The 21,973-nt window shown below is 35.5% G+C and overlaps 2 protein-coding genes across 3 annotated transcripts; one reads left to right on the forward strand and one right to left on the reverse strand.

Moving 5' to 3' along the window:
- The first annotated feature begins 5,246 nt into the window (after positions 1 to 5,246).
- Positions 5,247 to 13,913, forward strand: LOC149736036 (mesoderm induction early response protein 1-like). 2 transcript variants are annotated; one of them, XM_089878408.1, is made up of 13 exons: positions 5,247 to 5,462; positions 6,142 to 6,293; positions 6,799 to 6,879; positions 7,008 to 7,098; positions 7,395 to 7,510; positions 8,130 to 8,226; positions 8,394 to 8,518; positions 9,818 to 9,952; positions 10,197 to 10,324; positions 10,812 to 10,999; positions 11,249 to 11,587; positions 11,847 to 11,917; positions 12,584 to 13,913. In XM_089878408.1, the coding sequence occupies exons 1-13, from the start codon at positions 5,306 to 5,308 to the stop codon at positions 12,737 to 12,739; spliced, it is 1,836 nt and encodes a 611-aa protein (XP_089734534.1). In that variant the 5' UTR covers positions 5,247 to 5,305; the 3' UTR covers positions 12,740 to 13,913. The 2 variants fall into 2 exon arrangements, with proteins under 2 accessions (XP_089734534.1, XP_089734535.1); XM_089878409.1 differs by lacking the exon at positions 12,584 to 13,913 and adding an exon at positions 12,490 to 12,581.
- Positions 13,365 to 21,642, reverse strand: LOC149736037 (transmembrane protein 26-like). Its single transcript, XM_089878416.1, has 6 exons — positions 21,340 to 21,642; positions 20,858 to 20,996; positions 19,788 to 19,985; positions 17,323 to 17,465; positions 16,731 to 16,849; positions 13,365 to 16,257 (listed from the first exon to the last, which is right to left on the reverse strand). The coding sequence occupies exons 1-6, from the start codon at positions 21,555 to 21,557 to the stop codon at positions 15,842 to 15,844; spliced, it is 1,233 nt and encodes a 410-aa protein (XP_089734542.1). The 5' UTR covers positions 21,558 to 21,642; the 3' UTR covers positions 13,365 to 15,841.
- Positions 21,643 to 21,973: the final 331 nt, after the last annotated feature.

Here is a 21,973-nt window from a genome sequence, read left to right on the forward strand (position 1 = left end):
CATGAAACATAGAAATGGCATTGTTACACTGATGAGGTTGTGACGTAACAATACGACTTTGTTGATGTCACAGTTAATTAAAATCCATTTCACACATAGTATCCAATATTTATCAATCGCGTTTTGAACAGCGTTTATTTAGAGTCGTAAGGATACGGTCATATACCTATGTAAGTATTATTTTTAACAGCAAATGAAACGGTAAAAGAGAATGTTGCAGCATGTACCATCTTACCCCAACCTATTATATACTGCGTCACAAAACGAGAGGTTTTGTGATTTTTAGGTCGACTTAAAATCGACTGTTTACGTCACAGGGAGATTGTTCAGGGAGGTGTGGCCTCTGTGACGTGGTTAAGTGAACGCGAACATCGCGGTGGGTTCGATTTTCGTAAAAAGATAAACACGTGGTGTTTCTGGGAAAGCTATTTTTGCGTTGCGTTAAAATTTCTCATTTCCAGAACAAAGTATTGTATCACGTGTGTGACGTAACAAACGAACCGCAATGAACGTTGTTAAATCGATCTGAAACGCCCGATCTGCGTTCTGAAATAAAAATATTTTTCTTGGCGGAAAAGATAATTATTAGAAATTTCAAAACCATCCGCGATATTTTGACAAAGCTGAATATATCGTTGTTAAATAGAGCAATAAATACAAAAAAGCGGAAAATAGAAGGATGTATTACGTAATAAAACCCCAAGAATGCAAACTTAACATTTGGGTGGAATGTTTAAAACGAAATGGGGATTTTAAATAAAAATCTACAGCAGGTTTTTACGAAAATTGAATAATATTTTTTAAATTTTTCTAAATTTTCTCATTTTTTCTCTTTTTCTCTTTTTCTCTTATATATTTCTTTAAGAAAAAAGAAAAACGGTCTACCCCTTCGTTACGCCTAAACTCATATACATGTTACACGTTCTACCACTAAAAAAGCAAACGGGGTAATTTAATTTCAAATTTGGCCTAAATTTGATTAGAAAAGTGAACGCTCTGTTTGGACGACGAATTGATTAGCGCTTCACTGAAATCTAGTTCATTTAATTGCATAAGCTTTAAATCGGATGATATGTAGTCCAGGATAAATGACGTCATCGTCACATATAATAAAACCATGTGTTTTTTTTCAACTGGGTGTATTTTAAAATATATTGTAACAATCTCTGTTTATAACGAAATATAAGATATAGTGGGGTAGGAGAAGATGGCTGCTTTCTCATCCCTTTTAGTAAACAAAAAAAAACATTTAAAGAAATATAAAACCGTATCCTCACGACTCCATAGACCGTTGTTAAATGTTTAAAACACGATCAGAATATTTAAATAATATGTGCTAAAGGTGTCCCATCTTTCCCCCCATTACGATATGCTAACATTGTGTGTAATATGTGTTTGGGCATGACACTTATTAACAGCAATTGCCCCGCCACGCGAGGATAAATAAATAACATTCATTCAATCATTAAATAAACATTATAACACCACTATATATGCAATACCTCGTAATTAAGAGTCATAATTTTTAAACGTTATGTGTTTAATGATTTTCTATGGAAAATTGCGGCTGCATCAATATTTCAAACGATCCAATGGAAATGCATTAAAATTCCTATGCTTACGACGTCATAATATACATTGTGAGGTTAATTGGCTTTTATGTAACAGGTGGTTGGTCGGCATCGTTATTCGCACAGTGCTACGTCATGTCAGGTATTTACAATGAGCACGAATGCAAGGGGGGAGAGGGGGGGGTCCTGAATAATTTATTGAGTCATCTTTCGCCACATAAACGCACAACGGGCAAGGTAAAGCGAACACGGGTTATGCAAGCTTGCAGATTATATACGTACATGTTGTCTCACTGTATGCTGTGTATGTGTTTATAAATAAACTCGTATTCAAAAACCCCAAAGACTAATTGTTAGGGATTTTGATTTTTCTACAAGCTCATTGACTGCTAAACATAAACACCCGTAAATTATATCAACAATAAATTGGCCATGTAAACTCAACATTGTTTCACGCTTTATGGCTAAAATAGCATCACCAGCAAATATAACACACATAAAATATTTGAAATTTTTTTGTATAAAGAATAAAACCATTTTCTGTTAAATATTTAATTTTACAAATTTAAATTTGACGTCTTCATGCCAACAAAGTGACAAAATTATCGGAATATTTCGGAAACTTTAGGAATCTTTCGGATATTTCTCTAATTCTTTGTTGTTTCGTTTGATCGATTGGTAATTCTTTGGCTTTAAAACGCTGTCAGAACGTCCGCGATTAAATTCAGTGAAATCAATATATATTTGAGGCTGGTCTGCGCTAATATCGACGTTCACTGTCATGCTCTACTGTATAAGCATATCTATGGTTGTTTTAATAATCAAATACTTACTGAACAAAATATAGTAAGAATCTGGTGCTACAAGAGCGTGACAGACAAAACTCAAGTCCAACCAATTGAATAATATATAAAGGATTTACATTTCGCTTAAATGGCATCGTCAGTGCCTTATTTAAATAGAAATGAAAGAATGGTCAAAACCAACGTCAAAACTAGCCTATACCTCAACGCTCAAAAAAATATTTTTGAATTTATATACAGGCATATAATAAATACAAAACATGTCATGCATAATAACAACTGTATTTATTTATCCTGTCTATAGTTTCCTACACTTAACTTTATAAGAGAGACAAATAGATTTACTTAGAGCTGTCAAAGTGTGTGCCCTGTTTAACTATGCATCGCCATAGTTAGCGTTTAACACGCCATGTCTGGAAAGTTCTGCATTCAATCTATTGATAACAAGTCCAACTATACTTGCCTCGCTGGATCGCAATTATACATTATATAGTAGGATGGGGGAAGATGGGACACCGTTTTAGTATATTTTCTCCTATTTGGTAGTAAACAAAGAAAATTCAAAGAAATATAAAACCGTATCCTCACGAATCTAATAAATCGTTGTTATTTGTTTAACGCACGTTTAGGATATTTGGATATTATGTGCTAAAGGTGTCCCATCTTTCTCTACCCTACTACATAAAAGACACGTCTAATTACTGAACCGTTAAGCCATACTTTACATGGCCAACCACGCTTAAGTTTCTACCAATAATGTTATATCGAAGATTTCGAATCATTATATCATCATTTAACTCCTCTGCTTAAATGCGTTTTTTCCACACTTTCCACGAAACACAAGACGTAAAAGTATTTAATTCTCGTTTTGCTTCTGCTTGAATATTCCTTAGGTTAAAGCGTGTCAACGTTTAAGCGATAATGGTTTAATTAAAAATAGGGCATCTTTTGGAAAGTTATAGCTAAAACTTACTAAACTCTTATCTCTATAATGAAATATGCATAACATGCAAACTAACTAACTGTCGTTTGGATATATCTTGGGTTAAATTCTAACTTCATTTAAGTGACACTTGGTTGACTAAAGCCACAGCAATATATCAGAATGTCATGCAGAGCTAAAATTCTGAACACAATAATCTATATGATGCGTAACATGCTAACAATATTGCCTGTTTAAATATTAGCCTTTTCTTTGTTTAAATTTTGTCTACATTTAAGCGGCATTTGTTTTGCTAAAAGTAAAGCAACATTTAGAATGAAGGTTAAAAGCCTGAACACAATAATCTATAATGCGTAACATGCTTGTATGCTTGTCGCCGTTCTAATGCATTAACGCCTTCACTTGGCTACGTTCATCGGCTGTCGCTTAGCGATGTTCTGTAAATTCCCCGTCGTTGCGTCACAATCGTGAATCTTTAATATGCTTGTTACATTACAATGTGGAGGGTGGCCGAACACAAGTTTCGTATCCGGCTGGGGTCTTAATTTATTCGCGTCGTTAAAACACTTACACTGATTAGAGCATTATTTCTTTAAACTTTGAAAAATGTTGCAGCCAATTAGGGGTATATGTTGGAAAATTTATTTATAATCACGCTGCATTGTTTTAAGTGAAGTAAAGTTTTAGTACTGTTGGGGTGATAGAACACCTTCAGCACATGATATCCAAATATCCTAACTGTGTTTTAAACAACAATTATAACAGTCTGTTCTTTGTTTACTACTTAATTGGCAGAGAAAAAAAAGAAAAGGTGTCCCATCTCTCCCCACCCTACTATATATAGTTTTATATTCAAAACAGAAATGCTTTTACTTTGTTTTGTTTTTCGGTCTTTAAATTGTTCGAGAAGATCGTATAAATACAAAACTGTGATACAGACATAGCTAGTGCACACATTGCGAAAAATTAGTGCTTGTCTAGCTAGAAAAAAACTTGGTTTTATTTAACGAGAGTGGTTAAACTTTATTAAACGTGGATTTAAATACAGCCCTTGAATTGTATGCATCTCACTAGCGTCATCTCGAGGACAAACAGTTTGAAACGTGTAGCTGAACAAACTACATTGGGAAATGGGAATATAAGATTGTAACGTTAAAAGGTTATAAAGTATTGCACATTCGCATAAATAAATAAAATATTTTAAGGTAATTTGATAAAAAAACGAAAATTGCTATTTTTTAAGGCGGTGTAACATATTTGTGGCTAGTGTCAATTGCCACCAAAATTGTCACTGACACTTACGTAAAAATAATTTTTGAAAGAATATTTTGTTTTATTTTTTTAGAAATTAGGAATTATATTTTTATAATTTAACACAATTTTCTATATAATTAAATATAGTACAAAATGTAGAAGTGATTTTTTATGAATATTTAATATTACAAAGTAAATGAAAGTGAAATGAAATTTTGATTTTTTTCGTCAATTTTTGTTTATTTTTGTTAAAGTGATGCAATAATTATAAATACGTTGGTTTATTTAGTGCTAGTTTAAAAATATTTGTAGTTTATTATTCGAACTAGCACTTTGGTTTTTAATTTTTTGGGTTACGAATTTGGTTTATAAGCTTTAAACTAGGCAGTAATCAATAATTTTCGGTAAATATTCGGTGCTAGTGAACAATCCTTCCCCCACCTTATTTGCTAACCACTAACCCCTATAACAACTAACTACTAACCCCTATAACCACTAAACTAACCCCCTAATCTAGGGGTTAGTGGTTAGCAAATAAGGTTGGGGGGGAGATTCTTCACTAGCACCCAGTCTGCCTGTATATGATGTCAATATATTATTGTTCTTAACTTTAAGAGACATAATTATATTAATTGGTCAGGATTTTTAAACTAATTTCCCTTCCTGGTTCTATTTTACGATTTCTTAATTTTCTGGTTTCGATTTTCGTCAGAAATATAGATAGGGGTCTAAACATGGATGAAATTAATAAAGTTAGGGAAACTTCATCGGAAAGTGGTGAAATACCGAAAGTTACGATGAAATTTGACGACTGTACAGGAACATGGAGTCATAGAGATGATTCTGATGTAAAGAATGAACCCTCGACAAGCGGAAGTGCCGCACAGCCTGGTGAGTAAACATCATTTTGTTTAACACTGAAGATTTATTTAGATTTAAAAGAGTTTGGTATGATACCCGGAATTTTACTCAAAAGGCCACATCCATAAAATTTCGGAAGTTTCTTGCGTAGGCTATTAAGTTTTAAAATTTGACATTACTTAAAATTCAACAGATATGTGTAAGCGAATACGCACAACCTGAATAATTGTCCATTCCCCTTTATTTTCTTGTAGTTGCTCCACTAGCATTGTACAAATAAATCACTTCTTTTTAAAACTTCTTTTTAAAAATTTCTTCCATGTCTTTTACAAGTAACAAAATGTAACATTCAAGTAAACAACATTTTCTTCACCCATTGACAATCAACCCTGACTTTCCATGTTCTGAAATAAGTCTGGTTACTCATGTCGTATCAATTACTCAATTTATGTTATATTCTATAAAAGGGGCGTTCCGCAACGTCGCACATCATGTGTCCTAGGATTTAGGCCAGGATTTGCCTATTACCTCACAGTCGCAATCTAAATATTTTCAGGATCAACCAGAACTTGAGAACGCACACTTTAGGCATTTAAAAGTTATAATGGCTGGTATTTCGCACAAATTCCCCACAATTAATTTATTTTATTTGTGTTTTCCCAATTTTAATATTTGACATTGCTGTAATTTATGTTCCCTTCACCCACAGACCACCATCCTTCACCCGCATCCACCACCGAGGATCAGGAGTTCGAATTAACAGCTGATGCGATGGTTCATGACTTTGATGATGAAGCCACCATGGAGGAAGAAGAAGAAGATGGCGATGGAGATGATGAGGAGCTCGATGATCTGGCTAAGGTGGGAGTTGTATATAATGTGGGTGAGATGTGAGGTTATATGGTGCAGCATATGTGAGGTCCAGTGCCGACTTAGGATTTGATTTTACTCATGTCCGTGGATGGTATGGGAGTTGTAGGTGGAAGTTGTAAGTTCTTCTTTATGGTTTAGGTTCTAATTTAAAGCAAGGTTGATCAGAGGGTCTGGGATGTAGGCCAGTCCATTACCCAAACTCAAGATTTCATTTAGGTTAGGATTCTACTCATGTTTGTGGTTGGTATGTAATGTGTGTTTGATTATGTATGGGGTGATGGTGCAAAACTGAGTGATCTTGCTAAAGTTGAAGTTGTGCACAAGTTTGTATTGTATGCTTGTTGTTTGGAGTTTGACATTGTATAGGGGCCTATGCACATTCTATATGGGCGAGGTCCTACAGCAAGGCACGCCATGGGACCTGGATTTAGGCCGAGTCGTCAGAGATAGCCAAGTATTTATGAATGTAATATTTAATCTTCCAATTTAACAGGAGCGAGACATACCGTTGGAAGATTTAATCGCGATGTATTATGGGAAGCAGGAAAACAAAGAAGTTTCAGAAACTGAAAAGGTAAAAAATGTAACAACACTTATTCACTTTATGTTTTGACCTGTGATTTAGACCAGAGTTGGCGTATTAATTTGGGGTTACTGCATTATTTGACCAAGCATGAAGCTCATATTTATATAACATATCAGGTTGAGGATGGTTCATCATCTGACTCAAGAGAGCAACTTCCTAAAACAAATGAAAACAAAGATTCAGAGGAATTAAAAAGAAAATTAAGATGTAAGTCTGTTTTGTACTTGTGTTTAAATGTGCAGTCAAATGTATAATTGGCAAAAGAAATATTTCATAATTTTTTTAACATTTGTTCAATTTTGTTGTTATAAAGTTACATTAGTTTAGAAAGTTTGAACATCGTACATGTAAGTACCGTAAAGTTAATATACCACAAACATTTTAAGTTTTAAAAAACTGAAATAATAATATATTTTTAACTTTACAAATTTAAATATATATATTTAAATATATAAATATATAAACTTAGCCCTTACTTTATTATTGAACCTTTTCCCACCCAGCCAACGCCACACTACTGAGTCCCACCCATGCTGACTCCCCTGATGAGGATGGAGATTATGTTCCTCCTGCTCCTGAGGATTGGAGGAAGGATCCGAGGGTGGGGGACGAGTTTCAAGTGAGATATTTATTGAATTACTTCTCAGTTTGCTTATGTATTTATATATATATTATATATTGGACATTTGAAATAAATATTTTATCTTCTTTTTTGGTTAATAATATTTAATTTAAATAAAAAAGACCAAGTTTTGTTATTTCAACTTTTAAGACTGAATCTAGAGATTGTTCATTTAGTTGTTCTAAAATTCCATCTTAATTTAAAATCAATTATGCGTACATATATTAACTGGAATTTTAAAAAAAAAGAACTTTCTTTGTATGCAAAACCTAGAGTTGCTGTAGGAACTATTTTGTAGGAACGAGACAAGCCTTTTTTTAATAAGCCAACTACCAAATCTCTTGTCTATGGTATGCTGCACTATAGAGGTAGAAGCTGACTGTATTTTAATTACAACTACTATTACCATCAGTTAAAATGCAACATGTCCATATACACAAAAAATGTAGCTGGAATTAAATAAATATTGGTCTTGTAGCTTCAACCATCATTCTCCTTTCCAGGTGAACGAGATTTCACAGAAATTAACTCCGTTACCCAAACTTTATAATACAAACATAAATTATACCTGAATAAATTATTTTTCTGTGTTTGAGGATTGTTTTGTTTTCACCAGGTCAACATGATCCCACGATGCGATAACCAGGGACCCGATTACAACATAGATTCAGATCTTCTTGTTTGGGACCCAATCAAAATCAACCCAACGAAAGGTGAAAACTCTAACCTTGCGAAATATTTTTCAAATTTTTCCCCACTTTCTACCTAAACTGATTAAAAATTATCTTAAAATACTAAAAAATCAGTAAAATAAAATTAAAAATACCTTAAATTTTACTTTAAAGGTTCGTAATGATAGTTGTTAAATTTTTTTATCCAGTCGAGTCGTATTTAAAAGAAATTTCCGACATTTCTACCACCGGTGGTCTCCCTAATGGTTGTCATCTCCGTGACAACGAAGATGCGTTATTTCTCCTCTCACAATGTAACAATGACACAGATGAGGTGAAACTTATTTTCCTATATATTTACCATTTTTTTTATATTTACCATTTTTTTTCTTAGCCAGGTAGACTGTTTTTTACGAAATAGTAGGGATTTATTGCATCATAATAGCGATTGTTTTGCCTGGCAATTAATTACGACATAATAGCAATTCACACAGCGATTAATTGCGTCATAATAGGGATTGACACCTCATCATTTAGCATGCGTAAGAGGTTTAAAAACAGGCTTAAAAGTTTGCTTTTTTAATTTAACTTTTAGCCTTTTGAACACCAATGTAATAACACTTTATTTTATAGTTTTTCGCACCCCCCTTCTGAGTGTTTCACGCTCCCCTAGGGAGGCGCGCCCCCCAGTTTAAGAACCACTGTCCTAGAATACTTTATTTCGAATCTAGAATTCCAAATCTAGAATTTCGAATCTTTTTATATTTATAGGAAAAAATAATTTTACCCACATAAGTCAGTTTATTGATTCTTTCATAGTAGCCTTCTTGGATCATGAGCTGTAAAATGATTTGAGATGACGTGTGATGACGTCATTAAACAGAATACCGAATCCCGTAATTAGATTCGAATACAAAAGGATTCGAATCTCACGGATTCGAAATTCTGTACTGTGCATCCCTATGCCTGCGGCAACATATTTTATGCCATATTTAAAATTAGATATTTTTTCCCATTTCCATATGTTTTGAACAGCAGCTGAATATTTCAATGTTACTGTTAAATATCTTTGGCCAAAGTATTGTAAATCCTTACTCATTAAGGTCAAAAGGTGACATAACTTTGATATAATTATTAGCTGTGCTGTTGAACAATACACAATATTAATGTTATTACAAGCTGTGTGTTGATACTAAACAATACACAATGTTGTCTTGACTTATTCAATGTTACGCTACTACTATTAGATGCACACTAAATGCATTGAATCTGTTGAACACCCAGTGTTTCCAACTTTTGCATTGTGTTTTGCACATAAATGCAATTCATCACATATTCTGTTTTCCTTCTTGGTCAAAATCTGCATTCAATACATCTTCAATTCGGTTACAAAGTCGCATTACCGAGTTCCGCATGCGGCAGCGAAATCCGGACAAAACAGACAAAGCGGACGAATTCCGGATACTGTGTACAACCACCTTTCTCCAAGCCAAATTCTGCATTGCATTCAATGCATTACGACAACCTCCACATAAAACCTTGCGTTCACTTCAGGGGTTCTCCACATAATAATATTAAACACCCTAGCATTAAACACCTGCATAAATAATATTCAACTGCATTAAACGTACAGGCAATCCGTCAGTTTCGCTGGAAACCCCGTCCGTTGTCGAGCGAGTTACAAACTTGGTCCGAGGAAGAATGTCGCTTGTTTGAACATGGCTTGTCACTTTATGGCAAAGATTTCCACAATATTCATCATAATAAGGTAATGGTTGGGATGTAATTGAGGAGTTGAATTATATTTTTGTAAAAATGTGATGTGAGCTGAGCATCTGTGTTATTAATAGCTTTCTGTGTAGTAAGTCAGTGTAGTTACTATCTTTTTAATTTGGGCAAAATCGGGGTGCTAGAACACCTAATGTTACATGATTTAAAAAATTTGAGTCACTACCTCACCCTAGCCACCCCTAACTTACCCCTAAGGTAATTTAGTTTTACTTCTATTTCAGGTACGGACGAAAAGTATCGGTGAAATAGTAAAGTTTTATTACATCTGGAAGAAATCTGAACATTACGATAAATTTAACGCTAAGACACGACTTGGAAAGAAGAAAGATACCTTGCATCCTGGTGTCACGTAAGTGCTGTCATCATAATATATTTAAAGTAAAATCCCAAAGGATAAATATTAACTGAAATTTGTTACAAACCTGGGGTGGCAGAAAGTGTAGGCCTACACTGAAAGTTTCTGATTGCATTAATCAGTAAACATTACAACCAATAAGTTAGATTTTTAGATGTTATGAAACTCGTTTGAAACTAACAAGATCTTGGAAATAAAACTATAAACTGGAATTGTAAGTAGCGATGATACTCTCTGTCATAGGCGCCAAACTGGAAATTGTCTGCATTCTGTAATGCAATCATTAAATATTACAAATTTACAACCAATAAGTTGGATTTGTATCCCTACTCTGTAAAATTTTGGGCACCTATGTATTTATACTTTGTCTTTGCAAAATGTTTTTCGTTCGGATTATTATTGAGGGAGAAACAGACCTACGTTGCTTCCCAGATGTCTGCCACGTTAACATATATCATATTATTAACCCTACCCCATACAGGGATTACATGGAACGACTACTAGACGAGACAGAACATTCGATATCCATGCACCATACTGCCTCCAGTGGCCAAACCACCCCACACAGTGTAGCTCTCCAGCAACACCTAGTGGACTTACGAGTGACAAGAAGCCACGCACGTCAACGGCCGAGTAACTTTGCTGACTCGCCTACAAACCAATATGGAGGTACTTTTAATAATCCGTTTATTAATATATCAGAATAATTTATTAAAAAGTTTTCCATTACCACAACATGCAGTGTGCTGCAACCCATTAGTGAATTCTTGGTCAGTTTTAATTCATTAAGTGTCTTGCCCAAGGAGACATATACCTATCCATATGGATGTAGTTCCAAAGTTTCATGATGATAGTTTCAAATTTAATGATTTGTCCCAATTATCAACTGTACATATAAAATTAACCCAACTTTCCCAGAAATAAACGGTTTTCTTGACGGCGACTACGCGGACGACATAGAAATCTTCGATAACATTGTCCCGTCTCTCCCCACCTCATCAGCGCCCACTAGCGGTGAATACTCGACTCTTGAACCAGAAATAACCGTCGTTTATTCGGAGCCGGCCAATTTCGCCCCGATTTCCTCGTCTATCAACCACGAGGCAATACCGGCCGGTATTTTGACTTCGAATAGAAATAACAACTCAGATAAACAAGATAGTTCACGCTCGTTTCGCCCCGTCGAACCCGCACAAATCACCCCGTCGCTTGAGAACCGAACACACGAGGGCAGTAGAACCACACCCTTACCTCAAGGTTTGAAATTTACTTTTTTTACAATGTTTTGTTTTTGTGGCTAAGTATAGTGCATGAGATTGGTAGTGTTTACTGTTCACTTTATATTTGTTAGTTAGTTGATTGTACGAGACACTTGCCCAAAGTTAGGTAAAGATTTCTATTAATATTATATAAATATTGTATGGGACACTTTTTTAAATTAAATTTTTCATTATTTGTACAGTTTTTAACTAAAATTAAACTATTACAACTTTAATCTACCATTTCTTATCCACAGATGTTTTAACTTCAATAGATGAACTAGTTACAGCTTATTGCAACAAACCAACCAGTAAGCCAACATCAAAGGTAAACCATAATATTATATATTGTAATATGTAGTAGGGTGGGGAAAGATCGGACACTTTTTTCTATTTTTTCGTCTCATTTGTTAGTAAACAATAAACATCCAAAGAATTAATAAACCGTATCCTCACGACTTCCATAGACCGTTGTTAATTGTTTAAAACACGATCAGGATATTTGTATATTAGGTGCTAAAGGTGTCCCATCTTCCCCCACCCTACTATATTTCTTTATAAAAAAACTATAATTGTGTGCCTGACTGTCTGTAGCTGTTAAATGTTTCAAAATAATATCCCAGCGCTTGCATTGTAACCAAAGGACACCTGATTCGATACGGTTAGATGCGCGTGTCCTTGTGCAAGATAATAACAGGCGTTACTTCAACCCAGTGGTCACTAAATCGCTTGGAGCACCCTACGTTTTGGGTAATGGGCAAACTCTGGCCTTAATCTTGGCTTCCATGGCAAGCTTGTATGACCTCACCCGGATAAAACAAAATGGAAATTTGGGTTTAGGAATTCGTGGCTAAGTTTTAAATCGATTTGATCAAATCAAAACCCCCCCTATTTACCCAGGAAACCCTCCCAACAAAATGGAAATTTGGGTTTGGGAATTCCTGGATAAGTTTTAAATCGATTTGATAAAATCAAAACCCCCCTATTTACCCAGGAAACCCTCCCAACCCCTGACCCCACCTCACCCTCACGTCGAGACACACAAGATGAGCATGGGGCAAAACGACGAAGAATTGACGACTCGCCTCGTAGCTACCAACACCAGCCGTCTGACCTCACCCAAGAAAAACCCCCTCTGGTCAGCTGCTGACCCATAACACCCAGCGACCCCCGTTAAACTATGGTTAGCAAATGTAACGTTATGTCTGCTATAGCCCACCATATCTTACTGCCCCCAAAAATACTCCATACAAAACATAATTATCTCTAAAGGTCATAACCCATAGTTCTTTTCAAATATTCTCCATAACTCTTTGGGTTTTTACAATATTGGTCTTTCGTAAAGCCAATGTACTGGCCTAACTAGTAGAAAAATTGTTATTCCCCCCTAAGCTTTGAGAATTTTAATTTCCGAGCCAGAAAATTTAATGCTTTTACAACCATTAGTCCCCCACACAAAACACAGGGGCTCAGTATGTGTATAGTATTTTACAGGGTTTTAACAAATAGCTGTTCTTTTTTCGACAGTTTTACTAATTTTTGTGCGAAAATTATTTTGCATCGTGGGTCAAACTCTAAAATTAGGTTGATCCATTTATTTTGTTACATTTTCTATTTTATAATCATTTTCATACAGTATCGTGGCACATTATGCCTGGTTTTATCACAAACAGCTTCAATAATTCTACTTTAAACACCCAGGAACGTAAATAACTCAATCTAGTTTGATTGGCAAGTCTTACAATAATACCCCCATTCATTTATAATGTTACATGTACATTATATTGTTGTTTCAAACAACATTTAGACACCAAATGTTTCTCCACTCTTTCACACAACCAAAATATTAAACATAAATTAATAGTAAAGCTGTGGGGCCTAATTTCCAAAACTGTATTTCACAAAATCTCACAAGCATAAGTAAATTCTATACAAAAAAGATTAATATCAATATCCACTATGTGTTAGGAAGCACTTTACACCCATCACTCATTTGATTTAAAACTCTTAATATTTTTTGGTATTCTTACTATGACGTAACAATCTTTCTCCGCGAATATTTTGTACAGTGATTTAATAGTATTGTATAGGCGCCAAACCTGGGGTGGCAGGGTATGCAGGTCTCCCCTGCTTTTCAAAAGTTTGGCGCCTATATTGTTACGTCACATGGGAATTCACGTTTGAAATTTTTCGAGATATTTTTATCGATTGTTTTAAAATTTTAAAACTCCGAATTCGTATTTTGTTTATTGTGTCGTCATAGGGTAGACAATTACCGCACAATGACACGTGTCCAGGTTTTAAATACACGATTTTGTATCTGACATTTCACCTTGTAAGTTATCTTAGACGAGCTATTTTATAACAAATTTTAATACAGTAGGGTAGGGGGTAGGGGAAGACGGGACACCTACTACGAAATGGGACGAGAAAATAGAATGAAAAGGTGTCCCATCTTCACCCACCCTACTATATCTAAATTATCATTACATAACAAAAATCTTTGTTTAACTTAAACTAAATAAAACATCAAAGAGCAAGGAATTAGCAACGAAACGGCATTAGTTTTGCAAATTTGCAGGTTATCGGTAAAATATTTTGAAAAATGTGGAGTAAAATGGGCAGTCAACTTGTCAAATTATTTCTGCAATTGAGTATTAGGAGAAAACGCTTCGTTTCTTCAAGACACCAAATGCTAAACTTCAAAGCGTTGACCAAAAGTTGCTAAAAATAAAATCTAAAAGATTTGATGTTTTTTTCAACACCACGATAAGTGCGTGGCGTAGCACCTTATGTCACGCCCATGGAAACGTCATAAACGTTTGACTATGATGTCATATAGAGGAACAGTGAAGCGTGAACAACCACACCCGGCGTTGGCCCCAGTTTATTTGCTCAGTAAAGTTGCCAAAAATCGTAAATTGACTAAAAATTCCAAACATTATCTGTTTATAGAATAGGAGAAGCGACCATGCGGGTTTTTAAACACATCGTGTGCTAAAATACCCATTAAAGCACTGTATAATACTGTGGGGTAAGATGGTCACCGTTTGTACATATTATCCCATATTTCTAATCGTGTTTTAACAATTAACAGTCGTCTATGTTGGAGTCGCGTGGCTACGGTTATATAACTTGTAAATATTCTGTGTTTACTATAAAATGGTACGATAAAAAAGAATGAAAACATGGACCATCTAACCCTAAACTTATATAATCTAAACATTGAACCACTGAGGTCCAGTAAAAAGTTGAAGTGAATGTAAATTTTTGATTTTCACGTGGCGGGCGGGGCAACTACAGTCGTTATAACACAAGTGTTCTGTGTTTTTTACTAGGTTAAAGTTGAATGTTACTTTATTGGTAATTCCGGCAATATCGCACATTAAGTCAACCGTATATACCTAGTTTAGTTTCCTATATAGGCGGCATAGTTATGTATAGAAAGGAAACTTCGGAATAAATGGCTACTTATAGCACACCTGCCCCACCCTAACCCGCAAGGTCAAATGTATTTCCCGTGTTTAGGCGTTTTGGTTAAGTTTCCTGATTTCGGAAAATACCGTTTGACTTTCGAATTTATCCTCACTTCAGTTGGTACATTGTTTATTTAATTTCACTTAGCAACCTACACGAATCAAAGTGAAAACAAGCAATTACTGAAATCCTTTAAAAGCAAAATCAAGGGCGTGCCTTTTTTGCTAACAGCAACAAACGCCTAATGGTGTTTTTGATTTCGGAAAGCGAAGTTTCCTGTAAAAGGGGTGTATAATACACAGCATTGCACTAATGTATAGTAAGGAACGAAAACAGCACAAAATATAAACAAAAACAGATCCCATATTGTATATATATGTTGAATACGTTACAAATATCCAATGTCGTATAGGGACGTATTGAGGATATATATAGGCGCACCCACGACAGCAAAGCGTAATGATATCAATATAATTTAAAATGAAGTTATTACGTCAACCCAACTTATTCCTATGCAATTCGCGCGGCTTGTCAAAGTAAAAACGAACCCACGTTTTATTTAGTTTCACTTATTTTGCGTTATGTTTGCAAATCAATTTAAAGGTTAAACTTTAACCGCTATATCTATGTTAACCAGAATACATATCGTGTCAGTTTCGCTCTGCAAACAATTAATCTTCTATGACGTCAAACTGACGCCTGTCACGTAATGTTACGTCATATCTACATCATACACCGCCTTGTGACGTCACACACCACATCGTCACGTAACAATTCAATCATCTTGTCGTTTCGGCTCGATTTGGTCGAACGGTTTTTCCACGTGACTGGAAGACCTCCTGGTCGGTGCTACGTCATCATCGTCCGAACTTTCAAAATCCACCGAATGCGGAAGTTCGATTTCCGCTTCCATTTCCGGTCTTTGTGAACTCATATCCGGTGTCGGGGAAATTCTATTCTGTCTCTTTCTTAAGTCCGGGAAAGCCCCGTTTTCCGCCATGTTGTCTCCATCAGGTCTCGACCTCAAACCACCGGATGTGATGTCATCGACACCTACGTCATCACGTATGACGTCATCATCGTCTTCATCAGGATCGAGATAGATAGTAATGAGACGATAGATTTGTAGGAGGAGCACCAGTAGGTTCTTGCAAGTAAAGAAAACCATCATCTGACTGACTACGTTCAAACCTGCGTTGGTGGGGTGGGTGTTAAAGTCAGTTGTGAATGAATGTAACTTACTTTATCCTCGCGTGGCCGGAAAACGAGAGTCGTTATCACACGGGTTTAACATTTCGTGCCAGCAGCTTACGAGTTACCATGTATGTTACTTTGTAGGTAAATTGTTTGTATAATGATATTCATACACTTTGTGCTCACTGCTAAGACACCGAAAGACAGTGAGCATGAGGCGGTCGTAGTATCGTAGACTTAGACATGAAAACGTGTATAAGATAAAACAAATTATTCCACCGTATTTTCTATATACTGGCCAAGGTGCCAGGAGACGTGGAATTTGATCCTATAACCCTTAATTGCATGCGCACATTTTATTCTGTTGGTGAGGTCCTACTTCGAGAACGCTAAGGGTTTAAGATGTAGGCCTAAGTTGGCCCATTTACCATATTATCCAAACATGTTTATGTATGTCACCATATACTTACCAACAAGCAGGTATAATCTGAAACATAGGAACGGCCCGTCCTGCATTACTATTGTTGACATGATTCCAAGCACATCTGCATTCACAGAGTCGCAACCACAGCGTCGTTTGCAGCAACCGCTGTGAAAATAAAACGTCCGAGATCAATTATTGCGAAAGGCGAATTGCGAGGTTTTAGATTAGAAAAGCGGGTTTGAAATCGCAAGCCTTGTGGGTGATAGATTTTTGTTGTTCAGTGATTGGTCAAAGAATGTAGTTTAAACTTGTGCCTAAAGGTTCAGAATGAATATATGCAATATATTTTAGTATAGACAGTTTGGTTTTGGTAACTATACGTCTAACCTTTTCGAATACGCTAACAAAGATAAAATTATTTAAAATAACGAAGAGAAAGTAATTAGCAGCAAAATGCTAGTTTTTTAAAATGCGCTGCAGGTAAAAACTACTGAAGAAAAAGTGTAAATTACAAAGCTTGTTTAAGTAGCAGTTGTCAACATAACGTAACGGTGGGCCTACTGTATTTAACACTTATAACACAATAATGTTATTAAAATTAGGATATGATGAGGAATTAAATGCAAAACTACAATCACCTGGTTTCGTAATGTGATACGTCATCAGAAATATCCCCTCTCGGTTTTCGAGACTTGACTGACGTAATAGCAAGTGTGTACTGCATGAGACTCCACGTGTAAAGGATGAGAATCGGATATATAAGGTGCTGGGCTTGAATTACCTGAGTGGAGGGGATGTTAAGTTTGTTGGAGTATAAAGGTAAGGATATATAAAGCAGGTGAGGCAAGATGGGACATCTTTCATTTTGTTTTCTCGTCCCATTTAGTATAGTAAACAAAGAATAATCAAATAATTTCATAGAATATATATAGAGAGAGTACTGTAGAAGTTGGAAAGCGCTATTGAAGAGAAAGATTGGATTTCGTTAGAACATAATATTCTCTATGAATATATTAATCGTATTTTAAACAATTAACAACGGTCTATGGAGGTGTTACGACATTCGTTATAACACGGTTGTTTCATGCACCCCGTATAGGCTTACCGCATATGTAATTTTTCTGGTTATCGGGAAAAAAACAAAACAAACTGCTGTATTCATATTACAAAAGGTTTGTCGTTGTTACACGTTAATGGATTTAAAAATAAAACATATTAGTTAAAACGAAGTATCTGTCGTCAAGTCTTTATATGTTTCAATCATTATGCGTTTGGGGTTTCAACCCTGCAAGGATGAGGTTCACTATAGTTACATAACTTCTCCATTATTTAATTTGATGAAGGAATAGATTAAGTCCCACTTTGGTCACGATGTATTAGCATGCAATGCGTTAATGTAGATTTAATTTAACACGAATGGGGCCCGTGTGTTGGTCAAATGCTCAAGTTCAGGTCTAATAACTGGTTAAGCCACCCCGTGGGATGGGCTCATTGATTTTCACTCGACTGTTATCATCCTAACTAAACAACTCGGAATAATTTGGTTAATTTTAAGGAGGGCAGGAGACTAAACGTCTAGCCGTGCAGACGTTATTCTTATTTTGACGCAAAAACCTTTACATTTTAGGATTTTTTACCATTACGTCACGTATTAATAAATTTTATAATTTGGTTTTTCAAGATTTTCAAAACTGTTTTTATTAATTTATTCTGTCACGTTTCTTAACCAATCATTTTTTATAATGGTATTTTATCCAATGACGTGCTTTAGGCCTATATATACCCACGTTTTCAAATGAATTGCCATCATGTTTGTTATTTTAATTATAATGAGTTTCGTTATTGTATTCAAAGAGATAAAAATATGTTTTTAATTTAATTGTTTCAAAAGTTCTAAGTTTGTTTGTTACGTATTACTAATTATTTGTCTGTAATTCGAGAAACAACAAAGCTTTATATGACGTCATAGCATACAATCACTTATACTGGAATTGAAATAATCAAACCAATTATGACATCACACTACAAATTCTTAAAGCACTTGTTTACCAACAAAGCCATTAGAAACCGACCCAATCCAACGTAGTGCTAACCCGCCACATTAAAACCACCCACCGAGTAACATTGGCAACATGACCACACCTTAAGACACTTGGTTACATACCGCCCCATTTAAACGTATAGTCACACAGGAATCTTTACGTAAGGATTGAAATATTTGAACATCCTAGTCAGACCTAGTGTGTGGGGTGAAACATACGCCGCATGCTTTTGTTATAAGTTAATTATGTGTATTTCGGGTAATGTGCTAATTTAGGCTTAAATACCAAGTTCCATGGCATGTCTTGCCGTATAGGACCTCGCCCTTATAAAATAGAATGTGGAAATAGGGTGTTGGGTTAATGGTCGAACTCTGGCCTAAATTCCCGGGGTAATGGCGGATCTCATTGTAGGACCCCATATAGAATAGAACATTTATTAAAAATAGATTGCGATTTTGTATCTTAGCCTATACGTTTTACAATTTAGTATACAGCCCAACGTCTCTGATCATTTTTTATTATAAACCTTTTTAAGGTTTATGTTATAACGTTGTTATCTAGCATTCGTAACAAGTAAGTTGTCCATACCACACAAGTTATGAATTTCCGCTCAAGCATATTGTCTTTAACACGAAATCAAGCGAAACATATTTAGTGACCGTGAACTGGGCTATCTTTATATACAGTATCACGTACAGTGTACAAACATTGGCATGTCTCATAGTACAATCAACGTAGGCCATTTTATAAGCATTAGTTTTGGTAACTGCAGTTGTGTTTTTTTAATGAATGAATGACAATTATTTATCCTCGCGTGGTAACTGCTGGTAAGCGGGCACAATGTGTATGAAACAGAACACTCGTGTTATAACGATTGCCGTTGCTCCGCCATGCGAGGACAAATAAGTTACATACGTGGTAACTTATAAGCGGGAACGAGGTGTATGGAACAGAACATCCGTTTTATAACCACTGTGGTTGCCCCGCCACGCAAGGATAAATAAGTTACATTCATTCCTTTATTCATTGAACACCATATAGTACAGTGACATCATATTCACCTCTTTTTCTTTAAAGACTTCAAACAATTCCATGATGTCCGCTGCCATCCCAAGGTAGACAAGGAGGAGTTGAGATAATTGGTTCCGACTAATCTTCCCTTTAGGGAGGACCCATCTCCCGATGATCAGGATAAAGAGAAGAGATTGCTCCATTGCTAACGCCCATCCGGAAAGATCTAACGAGATCTGGACTCCGATCTGTGAGTATAGTTGTTTTGTAATGTATAATATATCGTTATTCGATCAATGTTTTGCTGCTAGTTTTCTTTGAAGCTTATATAGTAGAGTGGAAGGATGGGACACCTTTTTATTCTTTTTTTTTCTTTCCAAATTGGTAGTAAACAAAGAATATTTAGGGAAATTTAAATTCTCATGACTTCTATAGACCGTTGTTAATTCTTTTCTTTGATATTTTAATCATTTTGTTTTTTTGCCATCGTATTCTAAGCTATAAAGAAAATTTAGGGCAACGGAGAAATGAATGTAACTTTCTTTATCCTCGCGTGGCCAGAAAACGATAGCCGTTAAACATGGGTGTCCTGTTTCATACACCTTGTGCCCGCTTACGAGTTAAAGGGTTAAGAAAAATCACATGTGAAATATGTTTCATATAACGTGGGTTTAAATGTTCGTGTGTTAGCGTAACAGCAACTTAACAATAACATTGAGTTTATTTAAAATCTTTTGACATCGGATTAATTCACAGTGGTCACTTTGATGCGATAATAGTGTATATAAAGTGGTAAATACGATGTGGAATTTTCCTTTTTAGATTTTTGACGCCGTAATGTTGTTACGTCACACTTTGTGGCGTCGTTTAAATGTACAAACTTTTTAGATTGCCTGACATTAGAAACTTAACGGCTTTTAGTAAATATAGGTTTTCTGGTAAAACATGTAAACTTTATTTATCCAACGTATTATCTGCCATACGAAGAGTTATTATCAGGGTTTAATCAACCTTACGTTTTTATACCAGAAGAGCTAATTACTTATATATTACGTTATGCCTTGTAGCAACAACACGGAATAAGAATTACTACGTCACTTATACGTAACAAACCACTTACCCCTAATACTTGTGAAGACGCTATCGCTGTCCCATTATTGCGCAGGAGAACTGACAATCGTTCGTTGTTAAGCTGGAGTTCTAGAAGCCACAGCGAAGGGATGGCGGCGACCAGGTAGCAGAATATACCAGGTGAAAACCTGTTTTTGTTTTAAATATATGCAACATATTTATCCTCACGCATCAGCGGGGAAACGACAGTCATTATAACATAGATGTTCTGTTTTATACACTTCGTGCCCTCTAAGTTATCACGTATGTAACTTCTTTATTCTCACGTGGGACGGGAAAACAATAATGGTAGCAGCATCAAGCCCCGAACCCGTAAGCTCTATAACCTAGAGGTGGGCGGAGCTCAAATCTGGCGCCTCGGAGTAACAGTATATGTATGTATACGTAGATTTACACGATGTTATATACTACTCCGCTTTTCGTTATGATTCCCGAAAAAAGAGAATAAAGTCGTTACTTTATTCAACTTACCATTTCCATTCCTGCCCACCGTTCAGCATCAACGTGACAACTGTTTCAATACAAAGTCCAATTAGTAGCAACACAAGTAGCCAATACAATGTGTTGTTGTAAGCGATCACCACTCTCCAAGCTGATACCACGCAGTGCAAAGCGAATATTACCCTCACTACTAACGCTATGACAGGGCGCAACGCTATGCGCTTGCATTTGTCCAACACCTTGCCCATTTTTAATTAAATTTTAACTTAAGTAACAATTTGCTTAAGCTACGTCTTCGCTGCTAAACTAAAGCAGACTTCGTCACCGGATGTCCATTTTATAAGCTAAATTAAAAATAGAAATTCCTTTAAAAAGCGTTTAATCTTTAGCACCAGCCTACGGTAGTAGTTTAGTATGTTAACTTCAAAATGGTGTCGCTATCTTTTCATAGGGCATAGACCACACTGTATCTTGATAAATTTGAAATAAAATGTTTCTTTGCGTTTTAATTTTAGAAGTTGTAGTTTTTATTTCAACGTAATTAAAACTTTAAACATCATGCAAAAATTTAAGCTACGTTAGGTAAACTGGACCTTAAAAATACGCGCTCCCCTTTATGGAAAAACAAATGTTATATTTATGAACTACGTCATTTTATAATAAG

Source organism: Ciona robusta, chromosome 5 (assembly GCF_009617815.1).
Source record: "Ciona robusta chromosome 5, ASM961781v2".
NCBI classification, from domain to species: domain Eukaryota; kingdom Metazoa; phylum Chordata; class Ascidiacea; order Phlebobranchia; family Cionidae; genus Ciona; species Ciona robusta.

Excerpts from the sequence above, each read along its gene's own strand:
- LOC149736036 (XM_089878408.1), top strand. The coding sequence starts at position 5,306 with ATGGATGAAATTAATAAAGTTAGGGAAACTTCATCGGAAAGTGGTGAA. Across the intron at positions 5,463-6,141 it reads CGGAAGTGCCGCACAGCCTG|ACCACCATCCTTCACCCGCA; the intron begins GTGAGTAAACAT and ends CTTCACCCACAG. Across the intron at positions 7,511-8,129 it reads GGGTGGGGGACGAGTTTCAA|GTCAACATGATCCCACGATG; the intron begins GTGAGATATTTA and ends TGTTTTCACCAG.
- LOC149736037 (XM_089878416.1), bottom strand. The coding sequence starts at position 21,557 with ATGGGCAAGGTGTTGGACAAATGCAAGCGCATAGCGTTGCGCCCTGTC. Across the intron at positions 17,466-19,787 it reads AAGTCTTTAAAGAAAAAGAG|GTAATTCAAGCCCAGCACCT; the intron begins GTGAATATGATG and ends CCCTCCACTCAG. Across the intron at positions 16,258-16,730 it reads CAGATTATACCTGCTTGTTG|GTTTGAACGTAGTCAGTCAG; the intron begins GTAAGTATATGG and ends CCACCAACGCAG.